Consider the following 19,592-nt stretch of genomic DNA (forward strand, 5'->3'; position numbering starts at 1 on the left):
CCACTTTAGATAAATGTGTGGACGATCATAGAGGCTACATGACTTGCTCAAGGTTGTTCGGTGAGTCAGTGTCAGCACAGGGGCTGCTGACCCCAAATTCACACTTGTCAGAGTTGCCTGACAGGAGTCAAGAAGACCAGTTGGAGAAGAAGAAGCTGTCCTGTCTGTGCTGGCCACAGCACACCCACAAAGAGTCAGAATCGCTGGGGTCAAGTACAAACAGTTTATTTTTCTATAAAGAGCAAAGTACAAAGAGTCAGGGAGGGCAGCTGAACCTGGACGAGCAACAGTGGGCAGGCCCTGGGCCCTGACTGAGGTTGGAGGAGGCCCCGGCAGCTGCCCCAGGAGTAAAGAGGGTCCAAGGCATGGCCAGTCAGGGGACCCCCGCACGGTGGTGGAGAAGGAGCATGGGGAAGTGAGGCAGAAGCCCGAGACTGCTGGTGGGATTCACACAAAGCCAGGCTTCATGGATGAGCGGCGGCAGTTGGGGCAGCTGCGTGTCCCATTGTTCTGCAGGCACCTGGGGACGCGAAGGGCTCTGTCCACTCACTGAACCCATGCTTCCGTCCTGAGCCTGGGCTCTCTCTCCTCCCCTCCCCTCTGTAGGAGCTGGGAAGGTGTCTAAGCAGAGGGTAGGGCCCCCTGGATCCTGCTTGCCCCTGGCACTCTGTCCTGAGCCTTCCAGAAGGCCAGGAATCAGGAGATCGGCATGGAGGCCGGTACCTGTGTAGCCCTGGGTGTCTGAATCTCATGGCCTTTGAGAGGCCTCTCTGAATTCTTTTTGGGGAGGATAATGGCCACCTCAAAGGGCTGCTGGGAGGATTCACTGAGTTAATACAGGGGAAGCACTTAGAACAGGCTTGGAATGCAGAAAGCACTATGTTCAGTGTCACTATCGTGGTTAGGCCAGCTGGGGCCCTAGCGTACCCCAAAGGGACCCTGGGTGCCCCCTGCCCACCGGCCAGGAGCCCTCACCTGAGATGGAAGATGTGGGAGCAGGGCAGGGCCTGCAGCCGGCTGTTCCTCTCGCCTATGGACTCGCCGCACAGGCCGCAGTAGAGCTCCGTCTCCTCCACGCACTCATGGAAGCGCACTACATGCGCACGCAGCTCCCTCTGCAGCCCCTTGCTGCGATAGATGCTCTCGCTCAGGCAGTGCAGCTTGAGTTGGCTCAGCTGGGGCCGGCAGGGACGGGAGGGTGGGTGTAGGGGACAAGACCAAGTCACTACTGGAGAGCCTCCCTCCTTGTCCAGCCCCAGAAGCTGTCCCCGAGGGACCACCAGGCAGTCAGGGCCCACAGGGTCCGGTCCTGGCTGCGTTCTGGCCTTCCTGATGGGCCTAGGAAAAAACGTCTTGCCCTCCCTGGGCCTTTGTTTCCCCTCATGCAGAATGAGCAGGTGGATGAAGTAGGTGGTCCTCACCCCTAGAACTAGCTGGGAATCCAATGTTTTTGAAGCATTTTATTGACAAAATCTGCCGCAAGGACTCTGTAATAATTGATTTGCTGTCCTGTTTTTGTTAATTAAATATATACACCACCTCATCAGCATTTCTGGCCAACCTGAGATATGTGGGTAAAACTGGGTATAATCTAGCCAAAACCAAAGATATTTGGCATTTTAGTTGGGATGTACACCGGATCCCAGAGGATTTCACATCTTCTAGAAGACTTGCAGGAACACTGAGTCTATTTTCAACATTTAAAGGTTTGGATACAGTTATTAAATTTTAGAGGCCACATGCACTATGGAAGGAACATGGGCTTTGGAGTTAAGACAGACCAGGTCCCGGGGCACCTGGGGGCTCAGTCGGTTGAGCGTCCGACTTCTGCTCAGGTCATGATCTCACAATTCGTGAGTTCAAGCCTCACACTGTGCTGATAACACAGAGCCCACTTCGGATCATCTGTCCCCTTCTCTCTCTGCCCCTCCCCTGCTCGTGCCCTCTCAAAATACAGAAAACATTAAAAAAAAAACAAAACTGACCAGGTCCCAAGTGTGGGACCTGGAGCACCTCTCTGAGCCTCACTTTCTTCAGCTGTAAAATGGGGCTTGCAGTACCCAACTTGCAGGGAGATAGTGATGACTGGGATCAATACCCAGAAGAACCTGTGTGTGCCCAGTTCTCAGTGGGTGGGGGGCCCACTGTTAGGGGTTTTAATGCCCATCAAGCTCTGAGGACTTCTGATCTCCTCTGAGCTATGGAATTCTTGCCTTGCCCTCTAAAGTGCTCTCTGTGTGGAAGAGAAACAGCCAGGGTCTGGGAACGGGTGGGGGCAACTCCTGGAGATCCAGAAGGGCTCAGGGCGTGTGTGGGCTCTCAGGACAGCCCTCCCCACACACCCAAGATCCCACCTTGGGCTCTTGACTCCAGACCCAGAAGACAGAATCAGGTCTGACCTTGTTCCCCACTTCCTCGGCCAGGTCCTGGGCTTTCTCGATGGCATCCAGAGCCTGGAAGACACGGGCCAGGGCCGCAGGCAGAGCTGTCTGACAGAGGCCCTGGCTCACAGGAAAGGGAGGGCTAGGGAGGGGTGGGCCTGGGGAGGGAGCTGGGCAGCTGCCCTGTGTGTGCAGATAGCAGAAGGAGGCTGGAGCACAGTCACAGAGCTCTATGGGCAAGTCACCTGCTGCCTCAGTTTACTCAGATACAGAATAGGAAGAACATTTCTGTCTCTTTGGGTGTCGTGAAATCACGAAAGCAGTTAAGGCATCCTGAATTCAAACCCAGTTCTGGCCCTTTACTAGCTGTGGGTCTGGGCACCTCATGGGCCTTCTCTGAGTTGGGAAAATGACTTGGAATGTACCCACCTCATGGGATTCGGGTGAGGCTGACGTCAGACAAAGTGTCCGAAAGAGTCCTGCCCAGAACCAGCCCCACAGATTTCTGGGTGACCCATCAGCTCCCAATAGGGGCAGTGGGGAAAGCCGGGAACGGTAGGAAGGAGATCGACCTCACCTTGTCCAGTGCCTTCCTGGCTATCCAGCATTTGGCCACACCCAGCAGCACCTGCACCTGCCCCAGGCGGTTTCCAATCTCAGTCATGATGCTCATGGCGGAGTCGTACCTGGGGAAGGCTGTCTGCACAGCCAGGTGGAGGCTGGAGTCGGACTGGGCCAGGCCTACAACCCCTCCCTCCGCTCTCCAGTGACCTCACCTCCAGGTCCCCGCGGCTCCGGTGGATGTCAGCAAAGCAGAGCAGGCAGAGTGCCTGTAGTGGCCGGTCCCCATGCTGCAGTGCAATCTTCATAGACTCCTGTGAGGGAGGCTGGTCACTCAGGCCTGCTCATCTGCCCACCACTGGGGTGTCATCGCTCAGTGGGCCCCGCTGACAAGGGTGGCCAGGGATCGTCAACATCCTCAGAGCCCAGTACACCTAGCGCCGTGCTGAGGCCCCGCGCGCTGAACCACGGAGGCCTCGCGACACCCAGGGCAGTGAACACTGAGGCTTAGAGAGCAGAAGTGATTTGATCAAGGCCACCCGGCTAGCAAGTGGCAATGCTAGGATTTGAACCCAGGTCAGTGGACCTCCAGAGACTGGCTCTCTTCCTACTTAAAGTGTCCCACAGAGGGTGTGTATGGGGTGGGCAGAGGGAAGGGCCTGGAAGGGAGTGAGGTTTGGGGATGGTGGAATAAACACATCCTTCAGGGGCTCTTACAGAAGTCAGGCCAAGGGCAGATCTTGGGGCCCTCAGTGGGCTGATGTGGAAGGAGGACACCCTGGCCCACACCACCACCCTCCACCTGCCGCCCTTCCCTCCTGCCCCACCTCACAACACTCCATGGCGCTGCCCAGGTGGCCCAGCAGGCGATACGCCACGGCCATGTGGTACTGGCTCATGGCCCGGTACTTGAGGCTCCAGCCTTTGCCGTAGTCGTTAACGAGCTCTGCGGCCTTGCAGGGGAAGAACAGGGCTTTCTCGTAGTCCTGCGGGGGGGGGGGACACAGAGAGGAGGTGGGACAAGATGGGACACACTGAATGGCAGGAGCTGCCTCTAAGTCAAGGGCTCCAGGGTCTGGCTTCTCCAGGAATCAGGGGTACCCACAGGCCCCACCAGCGGTCAGTCATTCCTTTGAGAATCCAGGGATAGAGTGATCCCAGCAGGGGGAACAGCCAGTGCAAATGTGTGGGCTCCGTGAACTTTCATCTGATTTGCTGATGGATCCCAAGAGCCTAGCACAGTTCTTGGCACTTAGTAGACACATCATGACTATTGTTGAGTGAAGGAATGAATGAGAAGGTATTCATTCTCCTCACTGGGTCCCAGTGGGGCCCCTTAGCTTCAGAGACATGTGGCACGGAGAGTACCAGACACCCCACCCCTAGCATCTGCCCCCTGGTACCCAGAGCAGGTGCTCACCAAAGGCTCAGTGACCGATTGCCAGCGCAGTCTGCTCTGAAGAACAGACCACTGAGGCAAAGAAATCACTCCCTTGTCCTTTCTTGCTCCTCCAACCTCCAAATCAGGAGGTGATGCCAATGTCCTCAGGGAAAACAGAAGAAAGTCAAAAAGGACTCTCCCCTCTCCACCTTCTCCACCTAATCCACGAGATCGACCACTCTCTGCCTCCCTCCTGCCACCGTGGAGGAGGGTTCCCAGCTCCCACAGATGTCAGTCCCTCCATGGAGCTCTGGAACAAATCCCCCGTCTCTTTCAACTCGATCATGCCCATCGGTGTACAAACGCATTCTGGTGTTTCTTACCTCATTAGAGAAAATAAATCAAAATCAAACAACCTTCTTTTGACCTCATGTCCCCCTTCAGCTACAGCCCCATTGCTCTGTTCTTTCTCATAGAAAATCTGCGTGATCTCTCGCTTAATATCTAACAAGCATCTCCCAGTTAATATGACTGAAAGAGAATTCTCGATAACCCCAATAAAAACCAGTTCCTCACAAATTTTGTTACATACTTTTTAGTTTTATTTAGTTAAGTAATCTTTACGCAACATGGGTCTGGAACTCAGGACCCCAAGGTCAAGAGTCACATGCTCCACCAACTGAGCCAGCCAAGTGCCCCTTGTTAGATACTTTTTAATTTGAAGCCATGTAAATGTTTTATAGCTTCAATTTTTTTTAATTTTTTTTTTAAATCCTAAAGGGGGCAACTGGGTGGTTCAGTCAGTTGGGCGTTGGACTCCTGATTTCGACTCAGGTCATGATCCTAGGATCGTGGGTTTGAGCCCCACATCGGGTTCTGTGCTTAACGTGGAGCCTGCTTAAGATTTCCTCTCTCTCTCCCTCTACCCCTCTCCCTCACTCACATTCTCTCTCTTAAAAAAAAAAAAAGAAAGAAAAGGAAAAAGAAAATTTAAATAACTGACCCTAATTGCGTATCATCATACTAATATTCTAATTAATTATAATGTTTAATTATACTATTATTATAATGATACTGCAATATAATATTATATATAATTCTATAATATATTATTACATTATAATGTATTATATTAACATAACCACACAGAAAAAATTATTTCAGATGACCTTGGTATATATGTAGTTGGACAGTTCATCCGTAGTAGAATGTATGATAAAGACAAAAGAATAGCAAAGGAATCTTTTATTTATTTTTTAATTTTTTTAATGTTTTTATTTATTTTTGAGACATAGAGAGACGGAGCATGAACGGGGGAGGGTCAGAGAGAGAGAAGACGCAGAATCTGAAACAGGCCTCAGGCTCCCAGCTGTCAGCAGAGCCCGACGCGGGGCTCAAACTCATGGACTGCGAGAACATGACCTGAACTGAAGTCGGATGCTTAACCGACTCAGCCACCCAGGCGCCCCAAACAGCAAAGAAATCTTAAACATCTTTCAGTTGTCTTTTTATTTTAAGTAATATTGGTATTGTCTTTTGAAAGTACTTTGTGTATTTTGTGTGCTAAAATACGTAATTATGTTGCTAAAAGTCAACACTTTCAGCCTAAGAGAAAAGAAAATAAATTACGGAAAATCCTGAAACATTAGATTTGAATTGCAAATATTAGCATAAACTTCAGTTGTCTTGGCAACTAAAAAGATTTAGAAGCCATGACAACCCAGTTGCAATGAGCACCTTGAGAACCCACGTTTGGTCTTTAATACAATTTCCCACTAAAAACAGCCCAGAGAAATGGCTAATTCCAGGTCTGGGGCAGCAAATATACAAAATGAGCCTGAGACAGCTTATTCTTCCAGAAAACAAGAACACTTTCAGTGTTTAAATGAAGTCTTGGGGCACCTGGGTGGCTCAGTCGGCTGAGCATCCGACTTCGGCTCAGGTCATGATCTCGCGGTCTGTGAGTTCGAGCCCCGCGTTGGGCTCTGTGCGGACAGCTCAGAGCCTGGAGCCTGCTTCGGATTCTGTGTCTCCCCCTCTCTCTGCCCCTCCCCTGCTCACACTCTGTCTCTCCCTCTCTCTCAAAAATAAATAAAAAATTTAAAAATAAATAAATAAATAAATAAATAAATAAATAAATAAATAAATGAAGTCTTGCCAAAAGGACACAGGAGCCATAGTGAAGGAATTCTGGTAACTAAAGTTAAGATAATTTGACCCTTGTAGGGGCGCCTGGGTGGCTCAGTCGGTGAAGCGTCCGACTTCAGCTCAGGTCATGATCTCACAGTCCGTGAGTTTGAGCCCCGCGTCGGGCTCTGTGCTGACAGCTCAGAGCCTGGAGCCTGCTTGGGATTCTGCGTCCCCCTCCCCTCAGCTCCTCCCCTGCTCACACTCTGTCTCTCTCTGTCTCAAAAAAAAAAAAAAAAAAAAAATTAAAAAAAAAAGATAATTTGACCATTGCAAAGAACAATATTGAAATTAACTGAAGACTATCGAATATTGTTTTAAAATCCAGGATTTTATAACGATACTCCAAAAGAAGAAAGCAAAACAAATAAGTGATCTGATCCTTGAAGGCAGCTATGACAACGATTCCTTATTACGAAAGTGGTAATGAAAGGAAAGAGGAAGGTACTTATTCCACCTTCCCTGTAGGAGCTGTGTTTCGGAGGAGCCAATTAGCCCCACGTGAAGGGGGAGAGTTCGTCCTTCCCGAGAAATCCGGGCAGCAATTATAGAAGGAATGGTAAGAGCTTGGAAATCGCCATTTCACTACAGTTGAAATAAGAGAAGTGATTCAGGCAACAAACATCACTGGATGCTAAAACCGTTACGGAAAATGTTACTGCAGAACTGAATATTCACAGGGAGCCACAGTGTCAACACCCCAAGCTCACCTGCTGGTCACGAAAAGAGAAATGCGACCCCTCGAACAGAGGGATCAGGCTGTCGCCCCCTCTATCGGATTTGATACAACACGAGGTGAGCAGCAGGGCTTACACAGTCTTCTTACCAAAAAGCTGTGACCTGACTCTTCCCAAGTCATTAAGTTCCAGTTCCCAGGGGGCAAAGGAGAGAAAAAAACCAAGTCAAAGGACTCCTTGCGGAAGCAATGGGACAGTGAGATGAAACGTGTTACAGGGCAATGAATGCCTTCTTCGATAAAAATTATAAAGGGGCACCTGGGTGGCTCAGTCGGTTAAACATCTGACTTCAGCTCAGGTCATGATCTCCCGAATCGTGGGTTCGAGCCCTGCATCGTGCTCTGTGCTGACAGCTTGGAACCTGCTTCAGATTCTGTCTCGCTCTCTCTCTCTCTCTCTCTCTGCCCCTCCCCCCCCGTCTCAAAAATAAATAAAACTTTGTTAAACATTTTAAATCATAGACAATAAAGGGGAGAAATTTTCTGTTGGAAAAGACTTAAGGGACGTAATTCCCGCTGCACATGTGCCTCTTACTTGTGTTCCAATTTATAGAAGCTGAGGGTAAAGGCGTGTTTTCAGCATAAGCAGAGAAATTTATAATTGTGATTATGTAAGAAAGTGTCCTTATATAAGAAAATGTCTTTTTTTTTCTTTCAGGGATACATACTGAACTACTTTGGGGTAAAATACCACGATATCTCTAATTTCATATCATAACACTTCAGTTAAAATATGTAAGTCAACTATGGCAAAATATTAATAATTGTTAAATCTAAGTGGGTATATGCAGATTCATTATAGTATTCTATTTTCCTATATGGTTAATTTTCTTTGTAATAAAAAAGGTTTTAAGACACCTCGTCCCTCTCCCATCCTATCAAATCTCACTGAATAGATTCTTCAAAAAAAATTTTTTAAGTTTATTTATTTTGAGAGAGAGAGAGCATGAGCACAAGCCAGGGAGGGGCAGAGAGAAGGAGAGACAGAATCCCAAGCAGGCCCCTGGCCATCAGTGCAGAGCCCCATGTGGGGCTCTAACCACTAACCCACAAGATCATGACCTGATCTGAGATCAAGAGTCTGATGCTTAACCCACTGCGCCACCCAGGTGGCCCTGAATGGATTCTTCATACACCTAGTTGCCGAAAACAAAATCCTTGGTGTTGTCCTGGCTGACTCTCATCTCCTCACACCCCACCTCCAGTTCATCAGCATTTACACACCCAGTTACCCCCAGATTTATTAAGCATCTACTGTATGCCAGGCATCAACGCCCCCCTCCCCCCCGCTCCCGTGGGCCAAGAGCAGCCTGGATGCCTTGGGGTCCCAGGAGAACCGACACTGGACCAGAAAGAAGCCTGTGCTCACTGCCCCCATCAGTTCATTCGCAGTCTGCCTTCTCCCCTCCCCCCTCCTTACCTCTTGGACCTCACCACCTCCTACCTCCTTCTCACACACCTGCTGCGGTCATGCTGGCCTCCATCAGCCCTGGAACATGCCAGCTACTTCCCTTTCCTGCCCCGCCCAGAGCAGGGTTTTGCTTTAGCTGTTGTCTCCTTTTTCATGCTTTTGCCAGATTTCTGCATGGCTCACCCTCTCGTCTGCTTCCAATCACCAGGCTGATGCCACCTCTATGAAGCCTTCCAATCACCCTATTTGAAGCTGCAACACTCCATCCTTGGCACTTCCCACCCCCTTTTCCTTCTTTCCTTTCTCTTGAGCACTTTCTTCCCCTTCTTCTTCTTCTTCTTCTTCTTCTTCTTAATGTTTACATATTCATTTTGAGAGAGAGAAACAGAGAGAGAGAGAATCCCTAGCAGCCTCTGCACTGTCGGCACGGAGTCTACGTGGGGCTCCAGCCCACAAACTGAGAGATCAAGACCTGAGCCGAAATCAAGGTTCGGATGCTTAACTGACTGAGCCATCCAGGCGCCCCTCTCCTAAGCACTTTCTAGCATGCTGTATGATTGACTTACTGATGGTGTTTATTTGTCGTTTTCTAAAATGCAACTTTTACAAGGCCAGAGGCTTTGTTGTTGTTTTCCCTGCTTGCATCCCAAGCCAACAGAGCCCGGCAATACATATTTGATGAATGAATTCTTATAACCATGCTGGAGGGTGGGCCCTATTCTCCCTCATTTTATAGCTGCACCTACCAAGGTTCAGAGAGGAAAGGTGCTGTGTCCAAGATCACACAGCAAAACACACGGCAGTGCGGCTTCCTGGCCTGTCCTCACACAGGAGCCTCCCATTTCCCAGGAAGGCAGACAGACCAAGGTTTGAATTCTGTCTCTGCCCTTCCTGGTGAGTCTTTACCGTCCCTCTCAGACTCTCCTACGTGGGAGGACTCAGCGAGGTCCTGAATGGAGAGCGGGGCTTGTGCGAGGGTGTCAGGGGACCAGAGCCCTCCACCGCCCTCCCTCCCCCTGGGCCCAGGCCCACCTTGACCTGGGCATAGAAGCTGCCCAGGCTGCAGCAGACACGGCACTCGAGCATGGCATCATCGTTGTTGTGGGCATAGCGCAGGGCCTTCTCGAAGCTCTCCAGGGCCTTCTGGAAGAGGCTGAGGCCCAGAAAGGCATTGCCCATGCTCAGGCTGACCTGGCCTCCGAGCTGGGCGCCTGCCCTGGTGCCAGGCAGGCCGAGGCAGGTCTTGCAGTAGGAGACGGTCTTGTGAAACTCACACAGCTTCTCGTTGCTGCGTGCCAGGTTCAGGTAGCTCTCCAGAAGGAAGTCAGCATCCTCCAGCTCCCGAGCGGTGTCGATCTGCACCACAGCGAACTGCCAGGAGGGTGGGGGCAGGTGGCTTCCACTTGGACTCTGAGCCTCCGACCCAAACCTCTTCCCTGCCTCACAGCCGAGGCCTAGGACCCAGCGCCCCCGGCTCGGACCCAGCCCAGCCTCAGACGAGTTCTCTGCTCCCCAGCCATAGGCGAGAAGTGTCAGCCCTGAAGCCAAACTCAGATCCATAGCTTTCACCTTTCGGCCCGAGGCTACATGGGCCTCCCACCCCCGGCCCCAAACCTGGATCTCCACGTACCCTGGGGTTCCGACTCGGAATCCCAAATGGGAAGGCTGGAGCCTTCTCAGACCTGGCCTGGAGATCCCCGAACTCTGAAGCTAAGAAGTTCGGTCTCCATTTCAGACACCCAAATTCAAGGCCACAGGGCCCTAGATGGGACTCAGAGCCCCCCACGGGGTCGTGCTGCTAGCCCACGGGACGCAGGAGAGTCTGAGGAGGTGGGAGGGTCGGGAGCTGGGGCGGGGGGGGGGGGGGAGCCAGCCAGGCCCACCTTCAGCATCTCTTTGTAGCGGCCCATCTCCGAGTGCGCCGTGACCAGGCAGCCCAGCACGCGGAAGCGCCCCACGAGGTCCGCGCTCTTCTCCAGCACCTTCATCCACACGTGCAGCGCCTTCTCTGTCTGGTTGGACTGGTACAACTGGAGCCCCTTCTCGATCTGCTGCTTCGTCTGGTCCTGCCCCATCCTTCCAGAGCCCTGCCCGGCACACAGAGAGATCCTGGTGGCTGCGGGCTTCTAGGCACTCATGGCGGGGACCACGGTGCCGGCTGCCCACGGAGCCACGGGCAGGAAAGCAGCACCAGGCAGGAGGCGAGCAGGGCCTGGATGGAGAGCGGGCGCCACCCTGGGAACAAAGCTGGTGCGGCCCCTGATCGCAGCTGTCCCTGCCAGTTGGGGCCACGTGGCCGCTGAGGAATGTCAGCCACAATGTCACGCGGGCCTCTGCTGCACCCACCCCAAGCTGGGAGCTGGCTGCCCAGGGATGCAGGCACCCTGCTCCCTGGGCAGCCCCGTGGGTGTCTCTTCGGCACCTCTGAAACTGGCCCCAACTCCCCTGGCAGGACAGGCCCTCCCCGGAGCCTGGCCAAGGAGCTGCCTCCAGAGGTGGGCTGAGGAAGCAGGGATGAAGTGAGGCGGGTGGGCAGCCCCGAGCCCTGCCCCTCCCCATCGCAACCTTCCCCCTAGACCCACCCTCCCCCAGGACTTGTTTCTGTGATTCTCCGGGCACTGCACCGAGGCCTCTTACACACGCACATGCCCACACTGTCCCCAACACCGAGTGCTTACTCACAGTATGACCCGAGCCTTGTGCTTCACCCCTGCGCCTCAGCTTCCTCGTGTCAGATGAGGATAATAATAGGCTAATAAACCCTAACTCACAGGGTTGTTAGGAGGCAGCATAGGGTAGTGGGGAACAGCGTGGACTCTGGAGCCAGGCTGATTCTGCCATTTATTAGCTGTGTGGGCCGTGTGACTTTGGGCAAGAGTACCGTTACCTACCTCGGTGGATTATTAGAACTCAGCGTTGAAGAAGATGTAGAAAAGCAAGAGGTCACCCCTGCTGTGTCCACCTACTCCATAGCACACTACCCACCAGGGACAGGAGTTGACCCTTGAACATTTAAAAAGTGTCCCAATTCCAATCCCCTTCCCAGTTTGGAAAGGTTCCTAATAATGTGCTTTAGTGCCAGACACTGTGGAGAAGGGCAACATCTTTTCTAAAATTTATTTTATTTTTTATTTCGAGAGAGAGAGAGCATGCAAGGGGGGAGAGGGGCAGAGGGAGAAAGAGAGAGAGAGAGAGAGAGAGAGAGAGAGAGAGAGAATCTTAAGCAGACTTCATGCTCAGCACAGAGCCTGACGTGGGGTTCGATCCCACGACCCTGGGATCATGACCTGAGAGGAAACCAAGAGTCAGACACTCAACCAACTGAGCCACCCAAGCCACCTGCCCTTCTTTTTTTTTAGATTAAAAAAATTTTGAATATAAGTTTAATGTTTTTTCTTAAATTTTTTAAATTTATTTTTGAGAGACAGAGACAGAAGAACGCGAGTTGGGGAGGGGCAGAGAGAGAGGGAGACACAGAATCCGAAACAGGCTCCAGGCTCTGAGCTGTCAGCACAGAGCCCAATGCGGGGCTCAAACCCATGAACCACGAGATCATGACCTGAGCTGAAGTTGGACGCTTAACCGACTGAGCCACCCAGGCGCCCCTAAAAATTTTTGAATATAAGTTTACTTAAAGCAGTAGGTTCTCAGAGAGAGAGAGAGAGAGAGAGAGAGAGTACAAGCAGTAGAGGGAGAAAGAGAATCCCAAGCAGGCTCTGTGCCCAGTGTGGGGCCTGACACAGGGCTTGACCTAAGGACCCTGAGATCACGACCCAAGCTGAAACCAAGAGTCAGACGCTCAACCAACTGAGCCACCCAAGCACCTTATGTAGAGCTGTCTTATATAGACATCTATTTGGAGAGCAGCACGTCTTAAATAGAGAGCAGACGCTTGAAATATTGGGGGTCCTAGTATTGAGACACTCTAGGTGACAGGGCCCTGCCAATCCCACCAGCTCGTCTCCCCTGATTTTTCTCATTCTTCTCTGCACACCAGGCTCTTTCTTGCCCCAGAGCAAAGATCCTTCTTTCAGGATGAACAGAGTTTTTAGTATATTCACAAATTTGTGCATTGATCACCATTAATTCCAGAATATTTTTACCACGTCAAGAAGAAGCCCCATACTGATGAGAAGTCACTCTATCCCCCCCATTATGGCTGAATTGGTGCCCTCCCTGATCCATATGTTGAAGACTTACCCCTAGATGGGATGCACTTAGAGACACCATCTTTTTTTTTCCATTTTTTTTAATGTTTATTAAGTTTTGAGTGAGAGACAGAGTGTGAGTGGGGGAGGAGCAGAGAGAGAGGGAGACACAGAATCTGAAGCAGGCTACGTGCTCTGAGCTGTCAGCACAGAGCTCAATGCGGCGCTCGAACTCACAAACCGTGAGATCATGACCTGAGCTGAAGTCGGACGCTTACCAACTGAGCCACCCAGGCGCCCCATAGACACCATCTTTAAAGAGGTAAAATGAAGTCATTAGGGAGGGCCCTAACCTAATATGACTAGTGTCATAAGAGAGAGATCAGGACACAGACACACATTGTAAGACCAAGTGAGGACATAGAAAAAAGACAGCCATCTTACAAGTCAAGGAGAGAGGCCTCAGGAGGAACCCACCCTTTCAACACTTGATCTCTGACTTCTGGCTTCTAGAACTTTAGAAAATAAATTCCTACTGTTTAAGCCACTCAGTCTATGGTACTTTGTTATGGCAGCCCGAGCAAATTAATACACCCCACAACCACTATCTACTGTCTTTTTAAAAAATTATTTTTATTATTTTTTATTTTTAAAGTCTATTTAGTTTTGAGAGAGAGAGAGAGAGAGAGAGAGAGAACGAACAAGCAGGGGAGGGGCAGGGAGAGGGAGAGAGAAAATCCCAAGCAGGATCCACACTGTCAGCACAGAGCCCAATGCAGGCAGGGCTCGAACTCATGAACCATGAGACCATGACCTGACCTGAAATCAAAAGTCAGACAGTTGGGCACCTGGGTGGCTCAGTCAGTAAAGTGTCTGACTTCAGCCTAGGTCGTGGTCTCACCATTCCCGAGTTTGAGCCCCATGTCGGGCTCTGTGCTGACAGCTCAGAGCCTGTTTCAGATTCTGTGTCTCCCTCTCTCTCTGCCTCTCCCCAACTCGCTCTCTGTCTCTATCTCTCAAAAATAAATAAACATAAAAAAAAAAAAAGGTTGGACGCTCAACTGACTGAGCCACCAACATACTCCCATGTTTTCATTTTTTGTGGTGTTCAACTTCTGAGGAATTGCCAACCTGTTTGCCCCAGGGCCTTTATACCTCTTGATTCCTTTCTTCCTCCTTACCCCAATATTCTGCCTAGTTACATTCTAGTTAGGGTGAGTCAGCTTATTATGCTCTTGTGGAGAATCACATTCCATTCTGATACAAGACTTACCTCTATAATTTTATATTCATCAATAAGGTTATTTGCTTAACACCCGTTTCCCTACTCACATGTGTGGGCATGTCTCTGTCTCATCCACCGCTGACTATCTCCAGGGCCAGGCCAGGCATGGCCACTCAATGAACATGCTGAATGAATGAATGGGAAAAGGGGGAGGAACAAAAGTCTAATTTTGAAATTCAAAGCAACCGCTGCAGGCTTCACAGCCAATCTGCCATGTCCTGCCTCATCCTGGGGAAACCGAGGTGTGGGCAGAGCTGGCTTCCTCTTTACTGTGAGGCACGTGGGTCCAGAGAGGGGCAATCTGGAGCAGGAGGGCTCACAGCCAGTTCAGGAGTCCATGCCCCAGGGTCACAGCGCAGCAGAGGGTGGAGAGGATGTAGGGAAAAGACCCATGGGGCCAGGCAAGGTCAGGGGCACTCCCCAGGGGGAAGTGCTCTTGAATCCCCACCACGGAACCTGGGAAAGGGGGAGAGAGGGAGTTTCGGTGGCCAGCCAAGGAGCCACTCGCACAGGAGTGTTGACTGGGATCTTCCTCTCATCTGGGAAGGTGGGTCCTTGGTGAAAGTTAACCTCCAGAGGGGAAGGAAACTGGGCCCACAGGGAAAGTGAAAGACCTAGCAGATTCACTCCCACTCAAAAGTCTAGACCTGAATTCATCTTGGTCTTTGGCAGGAAGGAAAGGACATGGGCAGCCTACATCTGCCCCAAAGGAGTCTGGGTACCTTTTGGGTCCCTGGGAACTCACATGATCTCAGAACTTGAAAACTGGGCAGGAGAAAGTTTCCCTCTGTCCCCCAGTCAGCCCTTTACGGACTACTGCACAGTTATGTCAAGGTCATGCTCCTTTAGGGCAAAGGCTGTGGTTTGTCTTTGTACCCCTAGCACCTGCACAGCCCCTGGCAAAGTGAGACCAACGGAAGAACGACAACTAAAATTTCCTGAGCTAAACATTTCCTTCAGTTTACAGATGAGGAAACTGAGGCACCGAGAGGTAATTTGACCTGCCCAAGACCACACGGCTAGAGACAGAGCAGGGACCGGATCTGAGCAGTGTGACACCAGCGGTCCCTCTCTTAACCATGATACTGTCTCAGGAAGGAGGAGGGAGAGGGAGAAAAGTAAAGGGGAATCAGACACCCGTTTTCAGAAATCACAACAGAACCGAGGCTCTGGTCAGGGTGGCCAGAAGAAATGTATACAAAGGCGGCTCAGGAGAGGGTCAAGAGTCAAGCCTTGCTCACCAATGCATGGCAGTGAAGGCAGACAAATGGCCCCTGGAAGTCAAAAGGACAGATTGAAATGGTCCTTTCGGGGCCACTTAACCTCCCAGGGTGGTGTGTCACGGGGGCACGGAGGCTTCTACCAAGTGCCTTCTGTGTCAGGTACAAGCTACGTGCCTCACATGCTAGACCCCTGCTTTATAATCAAAAGTAGCATCAGGGGTGCCTGGGTGGCTCAGTCAGTTAAGCTTCTGACTTCGGCTCAGGTCAGGATCTCACAGCTCTTGAGTTCAAGCCCCAGTCGGGCTCTGTACTGACAGCTCAGAGCCTGGAGACTGCTTCAGATTGTGTCTCCTTCTCTCTCTCTCTCTCTGTCCCTCCCACTCTCACACTCTCTGTCTCTCAAAAATAAATAAACATTAAAAAAAAAGTAGAATATTAAGTTTGGGGCTGAAGCAGGGGTCTCAATGTGGCATGCAAAGGCTGGAGACCTCTGAGTTGGTTGGCTACATTTGTTACCTCGGAGATTTTATATAAAACTCGGCATTTTCTGCTTCTCCTGGAGACAGGAGCTCAAACACCCTCGGTCCTGGTATTCTGCAGGCCAACCAGTCAGGTAGGCAGACCAAGAATGTCTCTTTCACCCACAGCCCCCACCTCGCTCCCACTGTTTTTGCCTTGACACTGAGGCCGGGTGTCATCTGTCATCTTAGGTCGGCCTCCGTTCACTCACTTGCATTGCCTGCCTGGCCCCTGCTGCAGAAGCATGACAAATGTGACCAGAGGGGACAGTCTCAGGCCCCCTCTGCCGGGATTTGTGGGATCCTTGGGTAGTTTGTTCCTCTCGACACATTTATTTTCCTGGTTGTAAATTGGGGTATCATCTCTCTGGTAAAGTTTCTATGAAAATGAGTCATTGAACTAACTAACACCCCTATAACGGGCCTACTGAACCTTCCTGGAATTGGCTTTTACTGTTTGTAATAGTGGAAAAACTAGAAATAATCTATGTCCAGTAGGAAAGTGGTGAAGAAACCATGAAATGCTCTGTAGCCTCTAAAACTGAAAGCTGTAGATGGTGGAGTACATACTGAGATGGAAGGGTGCCCGTGACATAGTAAATGAAAAATGCACGCTGCAGAACATTCTGTACATTATGACACGATCTCATTTTTATTAACAAAAATTATATATGTACATATTTTTTGTATATAGAGAGAAAAATTCTGGAAGCACACTTACCCCATCTGTTTAACAGTTATCAATGGGCTGTGGGATGGGGAAACGCTCACTTCTAACTTTTATATACTTAGGGTTTTTAGCAAGTTGAACAAGTGTTTGCCAGGGGCGGCCCTGTGCCAATCTCTCATCTTCCCAGCTCTGCTGGGTGGGTGTCTTCACTTCCATTTGGCACATGAGGAATGTGAGGCTGAGAGAATCAAGTCACTTACTTGCCCAAGGTCCCAGGACTAGTGGTCCGACCAGATTAAGAGATTCCTGAACAAATCTTTTCCCACCATACTCTAAAGCTTCTTCTATATAACTATTTAATTAAAAAAACACCTAGAACCCTAAAATGATTTAAAAAATTTTTTTAACATTTATTTCCGAGAGACAGAGAGAGACAAAGCATGAGGCGAGGAGGGGCAGAGCGAGAGGGAGACACAGAATCCAAAGCAGGCTCCAGGCTCCGAGCGGTCAGCACAGAGCCCTATGAGGGGCTCGAACTCACGAACCTTGAGATTTGACCTGAGCCGAAGTCGGTCATTTAACCGACTGAGCCACCCAGGCGCCCCTGAAATGATTTTTTAAAAAGGTCATTGTGGGGGCACCTGGGTGGCTCAGTCAGTTGAGTGTCCAACTTTGGCTCAAGTCATGATCTTGCGGTTTGTGAGTTGGAGCCCCCCCAGTGGGCTCACTGCTGTCAACGCAGAGCCTGCTTTGGATCCTCTGTCACCTTTCTCTGCCCACCCCCGCTCGTGCTCTCCCCAAAATAAACAAACCTTTTTTAAAAATTAAAAAAAAACTGAAAAGGTCATTGTGTCAGGCTGTGGGCACATTCAAGGATGACTGGGTCAGGGACAGTCTCAAGGCTGGAGGACCGCAGGTAGGTTCCCCTCTCTCGGAGTTCCCAGACTGCCACGGGGGCTCTCCAGCAGCACAGGGCCAAGCAGGTGCTGGCACCAACTTCCTTGTGGGACAGGGCCTCTGGGGGCTGCCTTGGGAGTTGTATTAGCAGGGTCCCTGTAAAATGGCTCTAAGGGACTTGGCTGTCATTTGTTTCAAGGCCACTGAGGCCCTACGTTGAACTCAGGTACTGGCTGGGAGCGATGTATAAACAAGGTATGAAAGGAAAGGATCCCTTCTTCTGGAGTGGGTGGGAATTTCGAAATCAAACTCTAATGTAATTGGGGGCAGGCAGAGCGCATCAGGAAGCTCTTGACCAAAATCAACTATCATCTTTTGGTATCTGTTCATCTTTGGGGCTCCAAGGAGCCACTGAGCCACCCAGGTGCCCCTTGAGGTGGAATTTAAACAAGGGTCCACCATAGACCCTCCCAAAGGAATATGCTCTACAGGGAGTTCAAAGTCAGGTTGACCTGGGTTAAAAACCTAACTTTCCTACTTAGAGCTATGTGACAATTGTAGCTTCTCTGTGCCTCAGTCTCCACCTTCCTATGCTGCCAGGTGCTGGGTGGAGGAGAACAGATACAATCCATAAATGGGAGTTATTTTGTCATCTTTTTAAGATTTTTTTTAACGCTTATTTATTTTTGAAAGAGAGAGAGAGAGTGTGTGTGCGTGGTGGAGAGGCAGAGAGAGAGGGAGACACAGACTCCGAAGAGGGCTCCAGGCTCTGAGCTGTCAGTGCAGAGCCTGACGCGGGGCTCGAATCCGTTAACTGTGAGATCACGACCTGAGCAAAAGTTGGATGCTTAACCGACTGAGCCACTCACGCACCTTGGGAGTTGTTTTGTCTTCTTAAAGGTAAAGTAATGCTGGGGCACCGGGTGGCTCAGTTGGTGAAGCGTCCGACTCCTGATTTCGACTCAGGTCACGATCTCAGTTTGTGAGTTTGAGCCCAGTGTGCTGATAATGCAGAGCCTGCTTGGCATTCTTCTCCCCTCCGTTCCCTACCCATTCCTGGCTCAAGCTCACACTCTCTCTCTCTCTCTCTCTCTCTCTCTCTCTCTCTCTCTCTCTCTAAAGAAATGCAAAGTAACATCTACAACAGTCCTGACCACTGTAACTAACTGCCGTGATGGAGATATTCTAGGTCCCTCCACTGTCCAATGCAGGGGCCACTGGTCTCATGTAGCTTCAGGGTGAAAGTGAGGAATGAAATTTATTTTAAACAGCTACCGTGGCTAGTGAGTAACCGAACTGGACAGTGTAGACAGGCCCAGAAGACAGCCAGATTCAGGGGGAGGCAGATGGTACAGCAGGTAACAAGAGGAGCCAGGAGAGATGGAAGCGACAGGGGCTACAGACACGTGGCTGGACTGTGTGGAGAGCTCAGAAGGACCAGGAATGGCAGGAGCAGGTGGCTCCTAATGCTGAGTTGCTTTCAAGCAGGGGGAGGAAAGAACAGGCCTCGGGAGGTAGCCCAAGCGAAAGCCAGACACAAAAGGCACATATTCTATGACTGTGTTTATAGGACACATCTAGAATAGGCAAATCTATAGCACAGAAAGATTAGTGGTTGTCAGGGACTGGGGACAAGGAGGAGGTGAGAAGGGGAGTGACTGCTAATGGGTATGGGGTTTCTTTTTGGAGTGGATGAACATGTTCTAAAATTAGGCTGTGGTGATGGTTGCACAACACTAAAATCCAAAGACCTGTCCGCTCTAAGTGGGTGGATTGTAGACTATGAGATTTCTATCTCCGTCAAGCTGTTTAAAAATACCAAAACCTCAGGAGGCCTCAGGTCAGTGGGACCCCCACCCCCCGACTTGGGGGTGGAGGGGGTGTTGGTGGGGATGCAGGCACGGCTCAAGTCCTGGAGCCTCAACTGCAGGAGCATCAGGATGGCTCTTCTCAGTTGAACTGTGTTCCATTTCCCCTCCCAAGACTCTGACTTTGATTTAAAAAGCAAGAGCCATCCCTAGAGCTGAAGCCTTTACCGGGGAAGAGAAAGTCAATGTATGCAGAAGAAATTAAACACCAGATGGTGGGGGTTGGAAAGGACTCCTGAGAGAGAAGGAAAATGCTTGAGAGAGGCAGAAGGTGCAAGAAAAAACCCTCTCTGATCCCTCCTGGAAGGGCAATGCCATCAGACATT

General features: G+C 50.6%; 1 protein-coding gene across 2 annotated transcripts; it reads right to left on the reverse strand.

Annotated features, from left to right (window-relative positions):
- Window positions 1-322: 322 nt before the first annotated feature.
- On the reverse strand, window positions 323-10,732 carry RAPSN (receptor associated protein of the synapse). 2 transcript variants are annotated; one of them, XM_047878984.1, is made up of 8 exons: window positions 10,541-10,732; window positions 9,690-10,028; window positions 3,770-3,928; window positions 3,158-3,256; window positions 2,959-3,081; window positions 2,400-2,453; window positions 976-1,175; window positions 323-520 (listed from the first exon to the last, which is right to left on the reverse strand). In XM_047878984.1, the coding sequence occupies exons 1-8, from the start codon at window positions 10,730-10,732 to the stop codon at window positions 448-450; spliced, it is 1,239 nt and encodes a 412-aa protein (XP_047734940.1). In that variant the 3' UTR covers window positions 323-447. The 2 variants fall into 2 exon arrangements, with proteins under 2 accessions (XP_047734940.1, XP_047734941.1); XM_047878985.1 differs by lacking the exons at window positions 2,400-2,453; window positions 2,959-3,081.
- Between the last annotated feature and the right edge of the window lie 8,860 nt (window positions 10,733-19,592).

This window comes from Prionailurus viverrinus, chromosome D1, assembly GCF_022837055.1.
Source record: "Prionailurus viverrinus isolate Anna chromosome D1, UM_Priviv_1.0, whole genome shotgun sequence".
NCBI classification, from domain to species: Eukaryota; Metazoa; Chordata; class Mammalia; order Carnivora; family Felidae; genus Prionailurus; species Prionailurus viverrinus.

Bases quoted from the DNA above. Each gene is read 5' to 3' on its own strand.
- RAPSN (XM_047878984.1), bottom strand. From the start codon at position 10,732: ATGGGGCAGGACCAGACGAAGCAGCAGATCGAGAAGGGGCTCCAGTTG. The intron at 2,454-2,958 runs GTGAGGTCGATC...CGTGTCTTCCAG, and splicing joins CCAGGAAGGCACTGGACAAG to GCTCTGGATGCCATCGAGAA. The intron at 521-975 runs GTGAGGGCTCCT...TCGCGTCCCCAG, and splicing joins TCCCACATCTTCCATCTCAG to GTGCCTGCAGAACAATGGGA.